The sequence below is a fragment of the Oryx dammah genome, unplaced genomic scaffold (genome assembly GCF_014754425.2).
Source record: "Oryx dammah isolate SB20612 unplaced genomic scaffold, SCBI_Odam_1.1 HiC_scaffold_3, whole genome shotgun sequence".
Lineage (NCBI taxonomy): Eukaryota > Metazoa > Chordata > Mammalia > Artiodactyla > Bovidae > Oryx > Oryx dammah.
Genome location: NW_024070187.1, coordinates 115,318,208 through 115,335,194, shown reverse-complemented (window position 1 = coordinate 115,335,194; position 16,987 = coordinate 115,318,208). Strand labels below are relative to the sequence as shown.

Sequence of the window (16,987 nt, the reverse complement as noted above, 5' to 3'; positions counted from 1 at the left end):
GGGCGGGGCGGCCGGGGATCGGAGGGGCCGGGGCGCGGGAGCCCGGCCACCGCCGCCTCCGCCCCTGCGCGCCCCGGCCCGCCCGCGTAACGAGTTGCCTGCTTCCTCCCGCAGACTCCGCAGCGGCGCCCTCCTCCCGCCGGTGCTAGAGCCGGACCATGGGGGGCAGCATGCTGGCGCGCGCCGCCTGAGGACGCCGCACCCCCCGCCCCCGCGATGGGCGCTCCGGCTCGCGCCCTCGCGTTTTGCGTGGCAGTGGCGGTCATGACCAGCGCCGTCCTCGGGTCCCCGGGCGTGGAGCCCCGCGTTGCGCGGAGAGCGGCAGGTACGCGGGGACCCGGCGGGCGGCGGCGGCAGGGCCGGGGAACGGGCGCCGAGGTGGGTGTGGGGCGCTGGGTGTTTTGAGTGGGCCCCAGGGCACGCTCTGCGCTGGCATCGCGGGGCCGGCGTCCGGGTTTCTGCCGCCCGCCCTCCCCGGGGATCTGGGCCAGAGCTGGCGCGGCAGTTTGTGGGGCGCCTGCAGCCGCAGGGCTGCCACCCAAGTACGAGGCTGTGGCGGCGAGCTGGGCACCGCGGTGGCATCCGCGCTCCCCGCCCCCCGCCGCTCCCCAGCCGGGCGCAGCCTGCCCCCCGGGCGCCGTCGGGAGGGCTTGGGGGCTGCGTCTCCACGATTCCCATTGTTCTGCGGGGTCCGCACTGACAGAAAGTTCCTGCTGTTGGTGCCGCTTCCCCAGCCCCCCCTCGGGCCCCAGTTCACGGCTAGCTGCAGCCAAAGCAGACTCTGGACTTTGAAGGGAGGGTATGAAAGTGCGTCAGCCCGCGGCTGGGCCCCAGCCCCTCAGTGGCCTGCACGTCCAGGTGACACCTTCTAGTGCCTCCGTTCTCTCCATCCCAGCTCTCACGCCCCGTGAGTTAAGATGACTGCCCCCCTGGGGCGCCAGGCCGGGCTGGGAAGTGGTTAGCGTGAATGCCCGAGCGGCGTGGGGCTGTGGTCCCCCTCTGGCGACCAAGGTCCGGCGGGACGTCGAGGGTCGGCAAGAAAGGCCGGTGGGGCGCGGGCAGCGGAGTGTCTGAAGCGCGTCTTGGCCCCGGGCCCCGCCCAGCACACGCGCCGGACCCCCCGAGCGCGCACCAACCCCCGACTGAACGCTCCGGGTGCCCACGCCCGGCACGCGCTCTGCCAGGCTCCCGGTGGCGGCCGGGCAGAGAGGGGAGGCCCAGGGGGCGGCCGTAGGGAGCCCGCCCCCTGGAGACCGACGACTTTGGGGCGCTGGAGAGGGTCGGCGCGTGCGAGGGGCTGCGCGCACCCCGGTCCCCGGCCGGGCGGCCGCGCGGAGGGAGGCCTTCGCCCGGTGAGCTCACGCCCCACCCGGGCGGGACCCGAACAGCCGCTCCTTTGTACCTCGGCGCGGCCACAGACGCGCATTGATGGCGGCCCGGCCTCGCGGGGAGGTGTGAGCCGGGCGGCTGCGGGCGCGCGGTGCCAGGGAGGCGGCGGCCGCGGGCTGGACGCAGGCAGATGGCGGCCCGCCCCTCCCCGAGACCCCTGCGCCGCTTCCTGCGGCTGCGGCGGCGGCGGCCTCCCGGAACAATGTCATTTTTTTATGAATGAAAGTGGGCCCGGCGCTTGAATGTGCGTGTCATTCAGCGGCGTGACAGAGGCCGTCGGGAGGTCAGCGCGCGCTTTTAGCGGCTGCTAGGCCGGCCCCCGCTTCCAGGGGCGCCGAATAGGCGGCCGCGGGGGGTGGGGGGGCCGAATTAGCATTCGCATTCAGATAAAGATATTACTCCCTACGGCTGGGGAATGTCAACTAGCCCCGGGGGAGGGGCGGGGGGCGGGGCCCGGGCCTCCTGGACCCCCTGCGGCGCAGAGGGGTTGAGGGGGGCGGGCAGCGGGCCCCCCCCACCCCCGCCCCGCTTTAAGGGACTGCCGGCGTCCCCCACCAGATGCGGGCCTGGGGTGGAAAGACCGAGTACCAGGCCCCTGCCTCCGCGGGAAAGTTGGTGAAACAGGTAGAGAGTTGAAAGATCAATAAACTTAATCCGGTTCCTGTAGGAGCTGCAGAGGCCTCGTGAAATTCACAAAGGTCCCAGCCTGGCTCTCTCCCAGGGCCGTGTGACGGCGCAGGAGCCGGCAAAGGTCAGGACAGTGGAGAAGGCTCCGCAGCAGGACTGCCCCGGCCACCCCGGGAGCCTTCCTCTCCACGCGGAGCCACGTTCTCAGTGAGGGCCTGGGCAGGGACCCCTACCCCGCAGGGAGGGGTCCCTGGGGGCGCAGGGCACGTCTCAGGAAGGCCCTGGTGGCAGCCTCCCCTGCCTGCTCCCCGGCAGGGCTGGACTTTGAGCCCCACGGGCCTCTGGGTGATTCATTAACCTGGGCTGAGCCCGAGGCTGGACTTCTGGCCTCTGAGCCCCTGCGTGGAGCTGCAGAGCGTCCCAGCCCTACCCCCCCCCCCCCCCCAGGCCCTCAAGTCCCACTTGGGGCCCTATCTGGGGCCCGGCACACCCCATTTTACAGTTGGGCCCAGAGAGGAGCCAGAGTCTCCTTGAGGTGGGGACATAGTGTCCCCCGGCTTGGGGGAGGGGGTGGCCTGGCTGGCCCGAGTGATTTACAAGTGAATGAAGGCTTGTGGTGAGGAGCCTCTCTCGGGGGGGGGGGCGGGTCCTTCACCCCAGGCTCTGCTGGGCCCCGAGGGGCTGCCTGCCTGCCCCAGGTCCTCTGGGTGCTTGTGGGCAGCCTCAGTTTCCTTGCCGGTCCAGGAGTCCTGGTGGCGGTTGTAGGAGGATTAGGCTGGATAATCCTGTAAACCCTCATTAGCCTCCGAATTAGTCAGGCCTCGGAATCCCACCCCTTTCTTTTTCTAACTTTGTTACCAAACCTTTCCGGATTCTTTGGTGTGGGGGGAGGCCCTGACTTCAGGGTCCCACCCTTTTGCTAACTTTGTTACCAAACCTTCCGATTCTTTGGGGGGCGGGGGAAGGCCCTGACTTCAGGGTCCCACCCTTTCTTTTTCTAACTTTGTTACCAAACCTTTCAGATTCTTTGGGGGGGGGGGAGCCCTGACTGGGTTCCTGTGGGATGCCCTCTGGGCTGTTTAAAGCCTGTACCTGGTGGTGAGCTTTGTGCGTCCAGGACCTGAGGGCTCTTCTCTTCCATCGGCTCCAGGGGGCTCCTTTGAGTCAGGTCTGAATTCAATCCTTGTTCTCCTGGTCTCCCCCAACCCGGGCACACCCCCTGCGTTTAGGGGGCCTCAGCTGTAGTGAATGAGGGAACTGTAGGATGTGAGCTTGAGCAATGCCAGGAGACGGTGAAGGACAGAGGAGCCTGGCGTGCTGCAGGCTTTGGGGTCGCAGAGAGTCGGACAGGACTGAGCGACGGAACAACGGTAGAGACTCCAAACCTGAAGTGACCCCGAACCGGGAGCAGGTTCCCCAGCAGAGGCTGCGGCCTTCCCCACAGACGGGCGCCAGCTCTGGCCCGGTGGACAGCAGTCCTGGGGCGTAGCCCCAGGGCAGAATGGGTCTCAAGTTCCCTACTTGGGTGGCCTCCCTGTTCTGACAGTGGGGGAAGCTGAGTCACGGGTGGTGAGTGGCAGGGTCACGGGGATTCTGGGCCTGGGAGACAGGGCCAGAGGAGGGCCTGGCGTGGCTCCTCCAGGGCATGGTACCCCTTGGCGCCCCTCACTGAGCTCAGGCTTTGAGGGTGCATGCGAGAGCAAGTGCTGTGGACCCTCAGGGACAGACATTGGCACGTGGCTCCCGGGCACCCACCAGGCACAAAGGGCGCTTGCTGTCTGCCAGGAGTGGCCCCTGTGGCTGTGCAGGTGTGGGAAGGCCCCCTTGTGTGGATCAAGGAAGGCTTTTCCTGAGGTCCTTGGGGTGCCCCCCCACCGAGGCAGGGTGCCCGCGGCGTCCTGTCCACCACTCTGTATGTCCCTACCTGACCACCCTCTTGGCCCTTCCTGGTCTCCCTGGGGTCCCCTGTGGTGCAGGTTGGGCCCGGGGGGCTGGACCTGCCGGACGGAGTGATGCCACCATCGTGCCCGCCCAGGTCCACAGCCATGTGCTGGGGCAGGATGGTGGGCAGGTCAGAGGTTGGCCCTCGGCTGGGTCCGGGCCCCACCTCCCCGCGCCCCCCGCCCAGCGACGGCTGCAGGCGAGTCCGGCCTGGGGTCCATTCTGAGTCCTACCAGCCCTGCTGGACCGGGTTGAAGCAGATACTTGTGCGGGTGGCTTGACCTGCCGTCGCCTCCCAGACCAACCCGGAACCAACCGCTGTTGCCCTTGGGCCGGGGCCTGAGGCCGAGGCGGCCACAGCTAGCCTGTTCTTGGCCTTCTGGGGGGCCTCAGCCGGTTCCCAGCCCTGGGTGGTCCCCACACGACGCCGTGGCTGGGACTGGGGGCTGCCCGTTAGGCCGGGAGCCCCTGACTGGGGGCCCAGGGGATGCGGTGCCACAGATGGTTGAGGGGACCCCCCCTGGTGGGCCCTGAGCCGGTGGGCCTCTGAGGTGGGCAGGCTGAGTGGGGCCTGTCTGAGGAGTTGGCGTGGCTAGAGTGGGCAGCTGGGCCTCGAATCTAGGCCACGCGTCGGCAGAATGACAAGTAAGGGTGCGGCGAACCCAGCTGGGTCTGCGCGGCGGGACCACCCAGCCCTGTCCCGGGCCCGAAGCCCAGGCTGCCAGGCATTGTCCGCCCTGGCAGCGAGACCTGGGCGGGCGGTCAGCCCCTGGGTCTTGGGCCTTGTTGGCCCCTTGGGATCTGGGTGGGCGCTGGGCAGGGGGCGGGCCCGGGGGCCTAGCGGACATCCGCAAGGACCTCCCAGCCCAGCTTCTTGGCACCTGCTGGGGAGGTGGGCCGGGGCTGCCCGCCTGGTCTGGGGGCCCTATGTTGGCCCCTCCGCCGGCTGAGCCTGAAGCCCTCCTCCTCCTCCCATCTGCGTCCCTGTCTGTAACGTGGGGTCCTCAGTCCCTTCACCCCACCAGCCAGACCCGGTTCCACTCTTGGCGCGCGTTTCTGATCCCTTTCCTGGTGCTCACTGCCGAGGCTGGTTTAGGTCCAAGATGCTCCCTTCTGGGTCGGCGTGTAGACCGGCCAGGCCCTCGAGGGCCTCCACCCCAGGCCGGCCTTTCCCATCTCAGCACCCAGACGTTCCGGCAAGTTTGGGGTGCTCCCTTGTATGCTGGGAAGTATCTGTTCTCAGGTCCTGGGGTGAGGGGCACCCCCTCCTGGGATGAGTTGTTTTGTCCCTTCCCCGTGTCATCCCCACCTGACGTCCCCATGAGGTCAGCCACGCACGCGCGCCCACCTCCCGCCATGCTGAGCCCGTGAGGTCAGCGTGGATCTTAAACATTTCCGAGTGGTTGGAAAAAAAGCAAGAGGACTACTTCACGACACTCCGGAGTGTCCCGTGTCCACGCAGCGTTTGACTGGCGTGGCCCCGCACCCGTCTCCTTGCGGGTCGCCAACATAGGAGGGTCGGCCCTGGCACCGCTGATGGTCATCCCCGCCCCGGCCCGCCCTACAGGGCGGCTGGCAGGACTGCTTCCCCGGTCTCTGCCTCCAGGCCCCAGATGGCCCGGTGCGTCTGGTGCTGCGTGGGGACACCCGCCTCACACCCCCATCTTGCCTGCAGAGGCCCCAGGCCCCGAGCCCAGCCCACAGGAGCGGGCCTTTGGCAGCGGGGACACCGTGGAGCTGAGCTGCCGCTCGCCGGCGGGGGTGCCCACAGAACCCACCATCTGGGTGAAGGACGGCGTGGGCCTGGCGCCCTCGGACCGCGTCCTGGTGGGACCACAGCAGCTACAGGTGCTCAACGCCTCCCACGAGGACGCCGGGGCCTACAGCTGCCGCCAGCGCCTCTCCCAGCGGCTGCTGTGCCTCTTCAGTGTGCGCGTGACAGGTACTGGTGAGGGCGCGGCACTCCGGCCGGGGAGCCCTGGGGAGCCCCGGCGCTGTGAGGGCCCTGCTTGGCTGCGGGGCGCTCCCCGCATCGCCCTCTTGCCTGCGTTACAGACGCTCCGTCCTCAGGGGATGATGAAGATGGGGACGACGAGGCCGAGGACACAGGTGAGACCAGGCTCCCGGGGCGTGGGGCTGCCTGGGTTGGGGACCTGCCTTCCCACCGGGGCCCCGCCGCTCCCACCCCGTGAGCCTGAGGCCTGGGGACCCTCTCCATGGGGTTCCTTCTGTGTGGGGCGATGGGTGCCCACCCCTGGACTCTGGGGGCAGGTGAGGGGTGGGGTGTGCTGCAGGGCCGGGGGCTGGGGCTCCAGGAGCACCCGGGGGGCTGGTGTGGCCAGGGCTGGGGGAGCCAGGCTTGTGGTCAGTCCCGCGTGTGCGTGAACCAGGGCAGGGGGCAGCAGATGGGTTCAGGCAAATGGGAGGCAGCTGAGATCGCCTAGGCAGAAGGGGTGGCCATGGGTGTTGGGGTGTCAGTGGGTGTCGGGGTGTCAGTGGGTGCCAGGGTGGCCGTGGGTGTCAGCGTGACCGTGGGTGTCTGGGTGCCAGGGTGGCCGTGGGTGTCAGCGTGACCGTGGGTGTCTGGGTGCCAGGGTGGCCGTGGGTGTCGGGCGCAGGTGTATGTCCTGGGAAGGGGCTGCCACAGTGGTTCCTGGTGGCAGCTTGTGGGTGGCAGTGCCCAGGTACCTGGGCCTAGAACAGCAAGTGGCAGGGGGCTTTGCCCAGTGTGGGGGGGCCGGTCTGGGGTGGTGGGCCGTCTGCTTTTGGAGGAGCTGAGTTTGCAATGCCATGAGATGCGGGCTGGGGGTGTGGGGACCCAGTGGGTGCCCTGTCCGTCTTCTCCCTCTGCCCTGGTGGGTCCCGCCCACTCCCGAGGCGGTCTTTCCCTGTGGCTGCAGTACAGGGGGCCGGGCAGCTGGTGGGGCTGCCAGCCTCTCCAACCCAGCCCCAAAGGAGAAAAACCAGCTGGGCTGTGAGGGTTGGGGGAGACAGTCTCGGAAGGCGGAGTGGGAAGCAGGGCCTCCCGACGTCCTATCACCCACGGGGCAGAGCGTGGCCTGGGATCTCACAGATGCCCGCGGGCTCCCGGCCGGCCTCAAGGCTCCGGGTTCTCTGGGTGGCTAGGGGCGGTGCCCATCCATCGAGCTGGGCATCCTCACCTGGTGTGCCCTGGTCCCTGTGCCAGTTGGTGGGCCCGCCCCTGATGGGCCTGCCTGGGTGGGTGGTGATCCTGAGACGCCTCTGCGTCCTGGGTCACAGTGCGGCGCCCTGGACCCCTGACTGGAGCTGGTGTTTGAGGAAGGTGAGGGGACCTGGCTTTGGGCGTGCCCGGAGGTGGCATTCAGGCTATTGGAAGCTCGTCCAGCCCTGGGAGGGGGTCTTCAAAAGGCTGACATCCCCTCCGCAGGCGGGAAACAGGCTGGAGGGGGACAGGCAAGCCACCCACCCCACCCTGTCACAGCCTTCCCTCCCTCCCCGGACAGCAGGGGCCCCTTACTGGACGCGGCCCGAGCGGATGGACAAGAAGCTGCTAGCGGTGCCGGCCGCCAACACGGTTCGCTTCCGCTGCCCAGCCGCCGGCAACCCCATGCCATCCATCACCTGGCTGAAGAACGGCAAGGAGTTCCGGGGCGAGCACCGCATTGGGGGAATCAAGGTGGGCCCGCACGCGCGCGGGGGGGTGCGGGGCGGGGCCAGTGGCGCTCAGGCCGCTCGTCTGGCGGCCGCTCACCCGGGTCCGCCCACAGCTGCGGCACCAGCAGTGGAGCCTGGTCATGGAGAGCGTGGTGCCCTCGGACCGCGGCAACTACACGTGCGTCGTGGAGAACAAGCTCGGCAGAATCCAGCAGACCTACACCCTGGACGTGCTGGGTGAGGCCCGGGGCGCGGGGGTGGGGGCCGGGGGCGGGGCGGGTGGCGCTCAGACCAGCAGCCTCTGAAGCCCTCCCCGCCCCGCAGAGCGCTCTCCGCACCGGCCCATCCTGCAGGCGGGGCTTCCCGCCAACCAGACCGCTGTGCTGGGCAGCGACGTGGAGTTCCACTGCAAAGTGTACAGCGATGCCCAGCCCCACATCCAGTGGCTCAAGCACGTGGAGGTGAACGGCAGCAAGGTGGGGCCCGATGGCACACCCTACGTCACCGTGCTCAAGGTGGGCACCACCGTCGGCCGGGCGGGTGGGGAGGGGTTACCAGGGGGGAGCCTGTCGGGCTGGGCCTTGGGGGAGACGCAGCGGGGTCGGCCTGGGGGCGAGGTCTGTCCTCGTTGGTCTGCAGACCCAGAGCGGGGCTCTGCCAGCCCAAGTGCCTCCCTGGGTCCTCAGGGCAGGGCTGTGTCTGCTCGGTTCTCACGGCCCCGGGGTTGGGGGCCACCCGAGTTGGGGCGATTGCGACATTTGCCACCCAAAGAGAAACATCTGTTAAGACACACGATGGGGCTGAGGGGCGGGATCGGGAGTACAGACTCGGGGCGGGGCAGTGCCCAGAGCTCTCAGGCCTGGCAGCGTTGGGGCGGGGACCCCAGAGGTGGGTGGCCTGAGCGCCCCGAGGAGGACCTCTCTGAGGGTTAGTGGGCGGCGGGGGTGCGTGGCGGGCAGCTGTGTCCAGTGTGAGCACAGCGCCCGCCGCGAGGTGTCTCCATGCCTCCTCCAGGCAGCCCTCCTGGTTGGTGCCGCCTGGTCTGCCCACCCATTCCTTGGGGTTGGGCGAGGGCCAGCTCCTCGGCAGTCACGCCCGTATGTCCGGCGGGGCCCCCGCGCCTGAGCCGGGTCTCTTGTCCCCGCAGTCGTGGATCAGTGAGAGTGCGGAGGCCGACGCGCGCCTCCGCCTGGCCAATGTGTCCGAGCGTGACGGGGGCGAGTACCTCTGTCGAGCCTCCAATTTCATAGGCGTGGCTGAGAAGGCCTTTTGGCTGCGTGTTCACGGGCCCCCAGCAGGTAACAGCTCTGTCCCACGCCTGCCTGGCACGCCGAGCTCCAGCTCTGATGCCCTGGCCCTGTGCCCACCCGCACGCCCCGCCACTCCCGCCCCATGACCCTGGCTCACACTCTGCTCCTGGCGTGCCCGCCTCTGCACCTTGACCCCCCCTCCGGCCCCCGTTGTGACTGACTGCTCTGATCCCCCACGGCCTGCGCTGACCCGCCTGCACCTTGTGTGTGCCCCCGGATGCCCTTGCCCTGGGGCCGAGCCTGAGCGCCCGCCTTCAGCTGCTCTAGCACGCGCGCCGTCTCTGTCTGTCCATCTCTCTGTCCCCTCCTCTCTCTCTGGCCCCGGCTCCCACGGCTGCTCACTTCTGCCTGGCCTTGTTGCCTCCCCCCCGCCCCCCTGGCTCCTCCGCCTGCCCGCTTCCCCCGTGCACGCTCACCCTGCCTGCTGTGCTGACAGCCAACACGTCTGGCTCACCTGGGACAGAGGACTCGCCGGTGGAGGGACTGGCTTCGGGCTCGGTGTGGACGCACGGGGCAGAGACTGCTCGGCCGCGGTGGCCGCGGTCGCGGTGGTGGCGGCGGCGTTTTCCTTGCAGCCTGGCCGGATCGGCGCCGAGTGGACTCTGGCTGCGGTGCCCATGGGCTGCTCTTGGCGCTCTCCTATCGCGCTGTGTTCTCTCTTTGTAGACGGCGGGCGCTAACACCACCGACAAGGAGCTAGAGGTTCTGTCCTTGCGCAATGTCACCTTTGAGGACGCGGGGGAGTACACGTGTCTGGCGGGCAATTCTATCGGGTTTTCCCATCACTCTGCGTGGCTGGTGGTGCTGCCAGGTATCGGCTTCTGCTGCTCTCGCTCTCCTCTTGGGGCTTGGGACGCGCCAGTGCCGCCTGGGAGGCCAGGGGACTGCAGAGCCCCCCGGCCGGGTTCCGCACCCGGCCTGCGGGCAAAGTCCGCTTGGCACTGTCTCGGCCCAGACGGGCCTCCCCCCATAGCGCCCCGGCCCAGCGGGGTCCCGGGCAGCTGATGCGGTGGTGCTGGCGTCTCCCGGTGGCGGGTGAGGGTGCTGCTGGCTCTGCTGGGCTCTCTTCTTTCCTGGGTCTGTGTATGCTCCTCGTGGCCTGCGCACTTCTGGCTGCTGAAGACTCAACGAGGCCCTGGCACTCCCCCCAACCCCACTGGGGGCAGGGTCTGTACCCGGTCCTGGGCCCCCCCACCGTGCCCGCGGCTCCGGCTTGGGGCATTGCGCGGGCTCCCGCGACACTGGGCCAGGCTGCCGACACCTGTGTCTTTGCAGCCGAGGAAGAGCTGGTGGAAGCCGGTGAGGCTGGCGGTGTGTTCGCAGGCGTCCTCAGCTACGGGCTGGGCTTCCTCCTCTTCATTCTGGCTGTGGCTGCCGTTACGCTCTACCGCCTGCGGAGCCCCCCCAAGAAGGGCCTGGGCTCGCCCGCGGTGCACAAGGTCTCCCGCTTCCCGCTCAAGCGACAGGTAACAGAAAGTAGATACCAGGTTCCGAGCCCTCCTGTGCCTTTGCCCAGCCCGCTGACCCGGCCCCTGAGTGTGTCCCATCTGTAAAGTCTGAGGACATCAGGGTGTGGGCCGAGCCCTCCCTGGTTTGCACAGTCACCCCGTACAGCCGGGTTACTCCGGGGCAAAATATGTTAAAAACCTCCATGCAGCACCTCAGGGAAGAAGTCAGGCCCCTCTCGGGCATGTGGTCCACGGGAGCCGCACTCCGGGCCCTGGCTGCCCGGCCTCGCGGCACCAACCTGCCCCTGCCGACCCAGCAGGTGTCCTTGGAGTCCAGCTCATCCATGAGCTCCAACACACCGCTGGTACGCATCGCCCGGCTGTCCTCGGGCGAGGGCCCCACCCTGGCCAACGTCTCTGAGCTCGAGCTGCCCGCCGACCCCAAGTGGGAGCTGTCCCGGGCCCGGTCAGTCGTGTGTGCAGGCCTGGGGCCCTGACCCAGTGGTGGGTGCGGGGGCACAGAGGGTGGGGGTCCCATAGTGGGGAGGGGTTCCCATTCGGGCCTGACTGAATTCAGATGGGAGTCAGGCAGGCCTCTGATGAATATGGGGCTGGATGCTCCCTCTGAGATGGGTGAGGGGGACTCACTCTTGGAAAAGTGCCCTCATAGTCAAGAGGTCAGCAGGAAGTGTCCTTTAACCATTAGCAGGGCTGCCCGGGCGAGTGTGGAGGGCTTCCTGGAGGCGGCAGCACCGACCTCATGCTGCCTGGAAGAGGGCCTCAAGCAGGCAGGTGTGCTCATGGCCTTTCTGCTTCTGCTACCAGGCTGACCCTGGGCAAGCCTCTCGGGGAGGGCTGCTTCGGCCAGGTGGTCATGGCAGAGGCCATTGGCATTGACAAGGACCGAGCTGCCAAGCCCGTCACGGTGGCCGTGAAGATGCTGAAAGGTGATGGGTGGGTGGGGATGTGGCGAGGGGCCCCGTGCCAGGCTGGACGGCTCTGCCTGACTTAGCTGCCCATCCCCGCACAGATGACGCCACGGATAAGGACTTATCGGACCTGGTGTCCGAGATGGAGATGATGAAGATGATTGGAAAACACAAGAACATTATCAACTTGCTAGGCGCCTGCACGCAGGGCGGTGAGAGCCGGGGTGGGGGTGGGGGTGGGGGTCTGCGGTGGGCGGGGCCTGGACACAGGGCCTGAGGGCCGTGGGCGGGGCCTGCATGCGGGGGTGAGGGTGGGGCGGTGGGAGGCCCGCAGGGCGCCCCTCTGAGCCGCCCGCGCCCCCAGGGCCCCTGTATGTGCTGGTGGAGTACGCGGCCAAGGGCAACCTACGGGAATACCTGCGGGCGCGGCGGCCCCCGGGCACTGACTACTCCTTCGACACCTGCCGGCTGCCCGAGGAGCAGCTCACCTTCAAAGACCTGGTGTCCTGCGCCTACCAGGTGGCGCGGGGCATGGAGTACCTGGCCTCGCAGAAGGTGAGCGGGGCCAGGGGGTGGGGGGACAGGCGTGGTGGTTGGAGAGGCCATGGGACTGGCTCAGACCCGCGCCCCCGACCCCCAGTGCATCCACAGGGACCTGGCGGCCCGCAACGTGCTGGTGACCGAGGATAACGTGATGAAAATCGCCGACTTCGGCCTGGCCCGTGATGTGCACAACCTCGACTACTACAAGAAGACGACAAACGTGAGTGCAGCCTGGGGAGGTGGGGGCCCTCGGGCCAGGAGGGCGCCTGGCAGCCAACACGCCCCCTTCCCCCCCTCCCCCCCAGGGCCGCCTGCCCGTGAAGTGGATGGCACCCGAGGCCTTGTTTGACCGCGTCTACACCCACCAAAGTGACGTGTATGTGGCCCCAGACTTGGCAGGGGCGTGGGCGAGGGGTGGAGCACAGGCCTCTGGGGGCAGGTGCCGGGCAGGTCTTGGGGGCAGCCCTGAGGCCCGAGCCCTGCGCTCCAGTGGGGTCTGTTCCAGGGCTGACGCGGTCGTGCCCCCCCGCTGCCTACAGGTGGTCCTTCGGGGTCCTGCTCTGGGAGATCTTCACCCTGGGGGGCTCGCCGTACCCTGGCATCCCCGTGGAGGAGCTCTTCAAGCTGCTGAAGGAAGGCCACCGCATGGACAAGCCGGCCAACTGCACGCATGACCTGTGAGTGCGCGCCCGCTGCTGGGGAGGGGGAGGCCAGCCCCGAGGGCGGGGTGCTGGGGACGCAGGGCGGGGCCGACTTGCGTGTCCCCCAGGTACATGATCATGCGCGAGTGCTGGCACGCCGCGCCCTCACAGAGGCCCACCTTCAAGCAGCTGGTGGAGGACCTGGACCGCGTGCTCACTGTGACTTCCACCGACGTGAGTGTGGGCCCGCCCCGCCCCGCGAGGGCTCCCGTGCGGAGCGCTGCCGCGCTGACCGCAGCCCGCTGGCCCCCGCAGGAGTACCTGGACCTGTCGGTGCCCTTCGAGCAGTACTCGCCGGGCGGCCAGGACACCCCCAGCTCCGGCTCCTCGGGGGACGACTCCGTGTTCGCTCACGACCTGCTGTCCCCGGCCCCACCCGGCAGCGGAGGCTCGCGGACGTGAAGGGCCGCGGCCAGCCGGCCGAGCCCCCATCAATGTGAGAACAGACCCCAGCCCACCGTGCTGCCGCTGGCGTGGCATGATCTCTGGGTCCCGCCGGCCCGGGCCCACGACCTGGAACGGATGGACAGATGGACGGATGGACAGACGACAGCGTCACCTGTGTGTGTGTGTGTGTGTGTGTGTGTGTGTGTGTGTATGTACGTGCGTGCACGCAGGCATGTGTGCTTGGGGGCCCCTGGGGTACTCACCCTGCTGTGCGGTGACCTCTTGCCTGGACTGGCAGCACCAGGGACCAAACGTAGAATGTAAGGGGCTTCTCCCATGGGGCCCTCCCCGGGCTCCCTGTCCCGCCCGCGGCCCCCCCACAGGGAGCACCAGGGGCTGGCCAGGCTGTGTGTCCAGAGCGGGCTGAGGCCCCTCCAAGCGCCCAAGCTGAGCCTACAGGGAAGCCCCCGTGTGGCGCACCTCCCCCCCCCCCCAAGTGGCACCTTCTGCCTGGGGTGTTAGCAGCCCCCACCTCCAGGCCTCCCCACCCTGTCCCCCAGAGACTGAAATTACGGGTACCTGAAGGCGGGAGCCTTTAACTTCTATCTGAAAGGTTTATTCCAGAAATGAGTGTACATTTATATAAATAGATGCTGTGTGTATGATATACACATACATATATATAAAAATATCTATATGGGAGAAGGCAGGCCGGTACAACTGAGGCTCGGGACCCTGCGGGTGCAGGGGCAGGGCCCCTTAGCTGGGGGAGGCCCCGGGGACTCACTGTTAAGACAAACACAGAAACCACCGAGTAGGGAGGGGCTTTTCTGTCCTTGGACCTGTATATTTGTAAAGTTATTTATCGACCCCCAGAGCCATGTCCCGTTGCTCCCCAGGGCCCTAGGGTTTAGCCGCATGGCAGAGGTTTAAGTTTTAACTTATTAACAGTGAAAAGGTTTATGCTTCGTTTAGGGGATTGCTGAGGGTGCCTCCAAGCCTGCACCCCAAGGCTGGAGCCAACCCCCAGGCACCCTAAAGGTTCATTAATAGTTTGAGATGATTCCATGAGGATATTTTATTTCCTTTGGCCTTCTTTTGCAGGAGAAGTAGATTTCTATAGGATTTTTCTCTAGGAGATTTATTTTTTTAGACTTCAAAGCAAGCTGGTATTTTCATACAATTTCTTCTAATTGCAATGTGTTCCAGGCAGGGAGGCAATTTCAGGGGGGCCACCCCTGCATGCAGGTTCAGATGTTATTAGATGTTACAAGTTTATATATATCTATATATATATAATTTATTGAGTTTTTACAAGATGTATTTGCTGTAGATTTAACACTTCTTACGCAATGCTTTTAGACTTTAATAGCTCGGACTGCTACCTTTCAAAGCTTGGGAGAGAAAGCCACAGATTCAGTTTTGTTACTTTTTGTACTGTTAACTGCCCTGAGTTTGGGCAGCTGTTCTCTGCTTGTCAGCAGGCTCAGAGTGGTCTCTGTTCTCAGGGACCCCAGCCTTGTGGGGGCCAAACCGGCAGATGTGCTTTCCAAAAAATAAACAGACACCTGGTTCAGATCTGTGCTTTCTTGTCTTGTCTTTCTTGTCGTGGGGTCCCAGGCAACTCCCAGGTCCTCCCTGCCCTCCTGGGACAGGTCCCATCATCTGTCTCCTGAGGAGGGTGGGCTCCCTGGTTGCAGCAGGGGTGGGGGCCTCCAGACTGGACTGGCTGCCTGGGTCTCACTCTCCCAGGCTTTCCAGCCCGGATCTCTGGCACAGAGGCCCGCTACTGGCTGGCAGAACCTGGAGATCACTGGTGGTTTTCACTGCCTTGGTCTGGGGTCTCCAGGGGTAGGGGATGCAGATGATGTGTTAGTGGGAAGGGGCAGCGAGAAGAGGCTGGGCCCGGCCATCCTGTCTGTCCCCAGCTCATGGAGTTGAGGGACTCGGGGGGGGGGGGTCACGTCCAGGCACTCACTGTTCCAAGGCCTCCGCCACCACCCTGTCCCCTGTGTCTGGTGGTCCAGTCAGCTGGGGAAACAGGCTTCTAGGTGGCGGCCCCTGCCACACCGCGCCCCCCAACCCTGCCCTGGGGCCTGGAACCGCATGTAAACAGAGCCCTGGGCTCTGACTATCTGCAGTCCAGGCCACACTCCTGCTCCTGGCTGGTTTCTCTCCCCATCCCAGGCCTGGCACCCCCTTGGGCCCCACCATCGCCCCCTGTACAACTTCTGGCAGACACTGTATGCCAGTACTCTGGCTGGTCAGTCAGAGAGCTGAGGCCCAGTAACAGGACAGAGTTCAGAGCCTGAGGGAGGCAAGACAGCAGAGCACGAGCAGTGGTGGGGGTGAGTCTGGGAAAGCTTCCTGGAGGAGGCAACGGTGGTGCCCGGCGGGGAGGCTAGGGTGGGTTCAGGGACAGGTGGCCGTGCGGACTCCCGTCCTGCCTGGAACTGAGCACTGACCAGGGCTGGCTGTCGCTCCCCAACGCGCCCCTGCTGTGTGACCTGGTGCCCCTCTGTCCCTCATGTCCCACCGTCTTGAGGGACAAGCCAGCCCCTGGGCACTGTGAACTTTTATTCTGGCTTCAAAGAAACTTGCTCCGTTTATCGCTGTGCTCAGCTTACCTTTCAAGTGAGGGGTTTCTGGGCCCTCTTTCTGGAGACCAGTAGAGGCTGCTAGGGGCTTGCCTCTGGATAACCGTGCCGCCCAAAGCCTGACTACTCGGGAAAGCGCCTCCGGCCCCTCCCAAGCCTCTCCAGCCTGCCAGAGACCCCGTGTTTGTGTCCAGTGCGCGGGGGACACGCGGCGATAGCGGCGGAGAGGGCAAGGAGGCCAGGGAGGGCCAGAGCGCGGAGGGCGCGGGCGAGGCCACAGCCGGGAGGCGGTCCCGGCCGGGGCGGGCGCAGCGCGGGCGAGGCACGCCCTCTAGCGTGCGCTGTCTGAACAGCCAGGGGCCCGGCGGCCGGCGCGGGGGCGGCCTCCTGGGACACAGGATGGAAACCCAGGGCTGGCCTCTGACCAGAGAAACGGGCCCCGGCGGGTAGGCTGGGGCGCCAGGCAGCGGGGCCAGACAGTGGCCAGCCCACTCCTCCGCGCGCCCGCACCTGCACGCCCTTCACGCCCCGGGCCCCGCCCCGCCCCTCCCACCGCTGCTCCGCGCCCTGCGCACCTGGCCCCGCCCTCCCACCGCTGCCTCGCCCCTCACCAGCCCGGCCCCACCTCCACCCGCGGCCCGCCCCCTCGCCCACCTGGCCCCGCCTCCACCCGCCCAGACCCGCCCCCTCGCCCGCCTGGCCCCACCCCTTTCCCCGCCCCTCCCACCGCTGCTCCGCCCCCCGCGCACCTGGCCCCGCTCTCCCATCGCTGCCTCGCCCCTCACCAGCCTGGCCCCACCTCCACCCGCCCAGGCCCGGGCCCCTCCCCGCCCCGCCCCGGCCCCACCAACCTGGCCCTGCCCTCTCATCGCTGCCTCGCCCCTCACCCGCCCGACCCCGCCCCCACCGGCCCAGGCCCGCCCCCTCGCCCGCCCGGCCCCGCCGGGCAAGGCATAAACACCCTGCCCGCCCTCGGAGGCTCCTGGCCTCGCCCTGTGCCTTCCCCTCACGGCCCGGGATGCATCACCGGGCTGGTGTGTCTGCACCTCCGTCCTGGCTCCCTTGCCTTTGGAATCCTGTTCCCACCCTGTGGAGGCCGCCTGCCCACCTCGCCAGGCTGGACACCGACCTCGCAGTGTCCTCTTCCCCAGGTAGGGGAGTGAACGCACTTGGCTGCAGCTGTCTACTTCTCGGCCACTGTCTCGGGGGAGCTGCGGCATCATACATGTAAAAACCAAGGTCCCCAGCTACCAAGAGCCGGCTGTAAATCAGGACCCCATCTGGCTGTCCCTCCCCAGGCCTCGTCTGAAACCCCTCCTCTGCCTCATGTGGCTTGTGGAGGGGGACAGCCATGGACACGCTGGTGGCTCCTGTGGGTCAGACTTCCCTGGCTGGGCATGAGGCAGTGCATGGGGGCACATGGCTGGTGGCCCTCACATCCAGCTCCCCACTGGCCACTCCAGCCAGTCCACGGGCTGG

General features: G+C 67.2%; 1 protein-coding gene across 3 annotated transcripts; it reads left to right on the top strand.

The window, feature by feature from the left end:
• The first annotated feature begins 114 nt into the window (after positions 1 to 114).
• On the top strand, positions 115 to 14,489 carry FGFR3 (fibroblast growth factor receptor 3). 3 transcript variants are annotated; one of them, XM_040237698.1, is made up of 17 exons: positions 115 to 325; positions 5,633 to 5,899; positions 6,013 to 6,066; positions 7,446 to 7,615; positions 7,707 to 7,830; positions 7,918 to 8,108; positions 8,741 to 8,891; positions 10,179 to 10,369; positions 10,672 to 10,817; positions 11,177 to 11,298; positions 11,382 to 11,492; positions 11,645 to 11,835; positions 11,921 to 12,043; positions 12,129 to 12,199; positions 12,363 to 12,500; positions 12,593 to 12,698; positions 12,780 to 14,489. In XM_040237698.1, the coding sequence occupies exons 1-17, from the start codon at positions 217 to 219 to the stop codon at positions 12,924 to 12,926; spliced, it is 2,412 nt and encodes an 803-aa protein (XP_040093632.1). In that variant the 5' UTR covers positions 115 to 216; the 3' UTR covers positions 12,927 to 14,489. The 3 variants fall into 3 exon arrangements, with proteins under 3 accessions (XP_040093632.1, XP_040093634.1, XP_040093633.1); XM_040237700.1 differs by lacking the exon at positions 8,741 to 8,891 and adding an exon at positions 9,570 to 9,714 and having other exon boundaries at positions 7,443 to 7,615; XM_040237699.1 differs by lacking the exon at positions 8,741 to 8,891 and adding an exon at positions 9,570 to 9,714 and having other exon boundaries at positions 7,443 to 7,615; positions 10,669 to 10,817.
• The last annotated feature ends 2,498 nt before the right edge of the window (positions 14,490 to 16,987 follow it).

What these genes read in the sequence shown, in the direction of transcription:
- FGFR3 (XM_040237698.1), top strand. Translation starts at nt 217, where the DNA reads ATGGGCGCTCCGGCTCGCGCCCTCGCGTTTTGCGTGGCAGTGGCGGTC. An exon ending in CTTCAGTGTGCGCGTGACAG is followed by an intron (nt 5,900 to 6,012) that starts GTACTGGTGAGG and finishes CCTGCGTTACAG; the next exon opens with ACGCTCCGTCCTCAGGGGAT. An exon ending in ACTACAAGAAGACGACAAAC is followed by an intron (nt 12,044 to 12,128) that starts GTGAGTGCAGCC and finishes CCTCCCCCCCAG; the next exon opens with GGCCGCCTGCCCGTGAAGTG.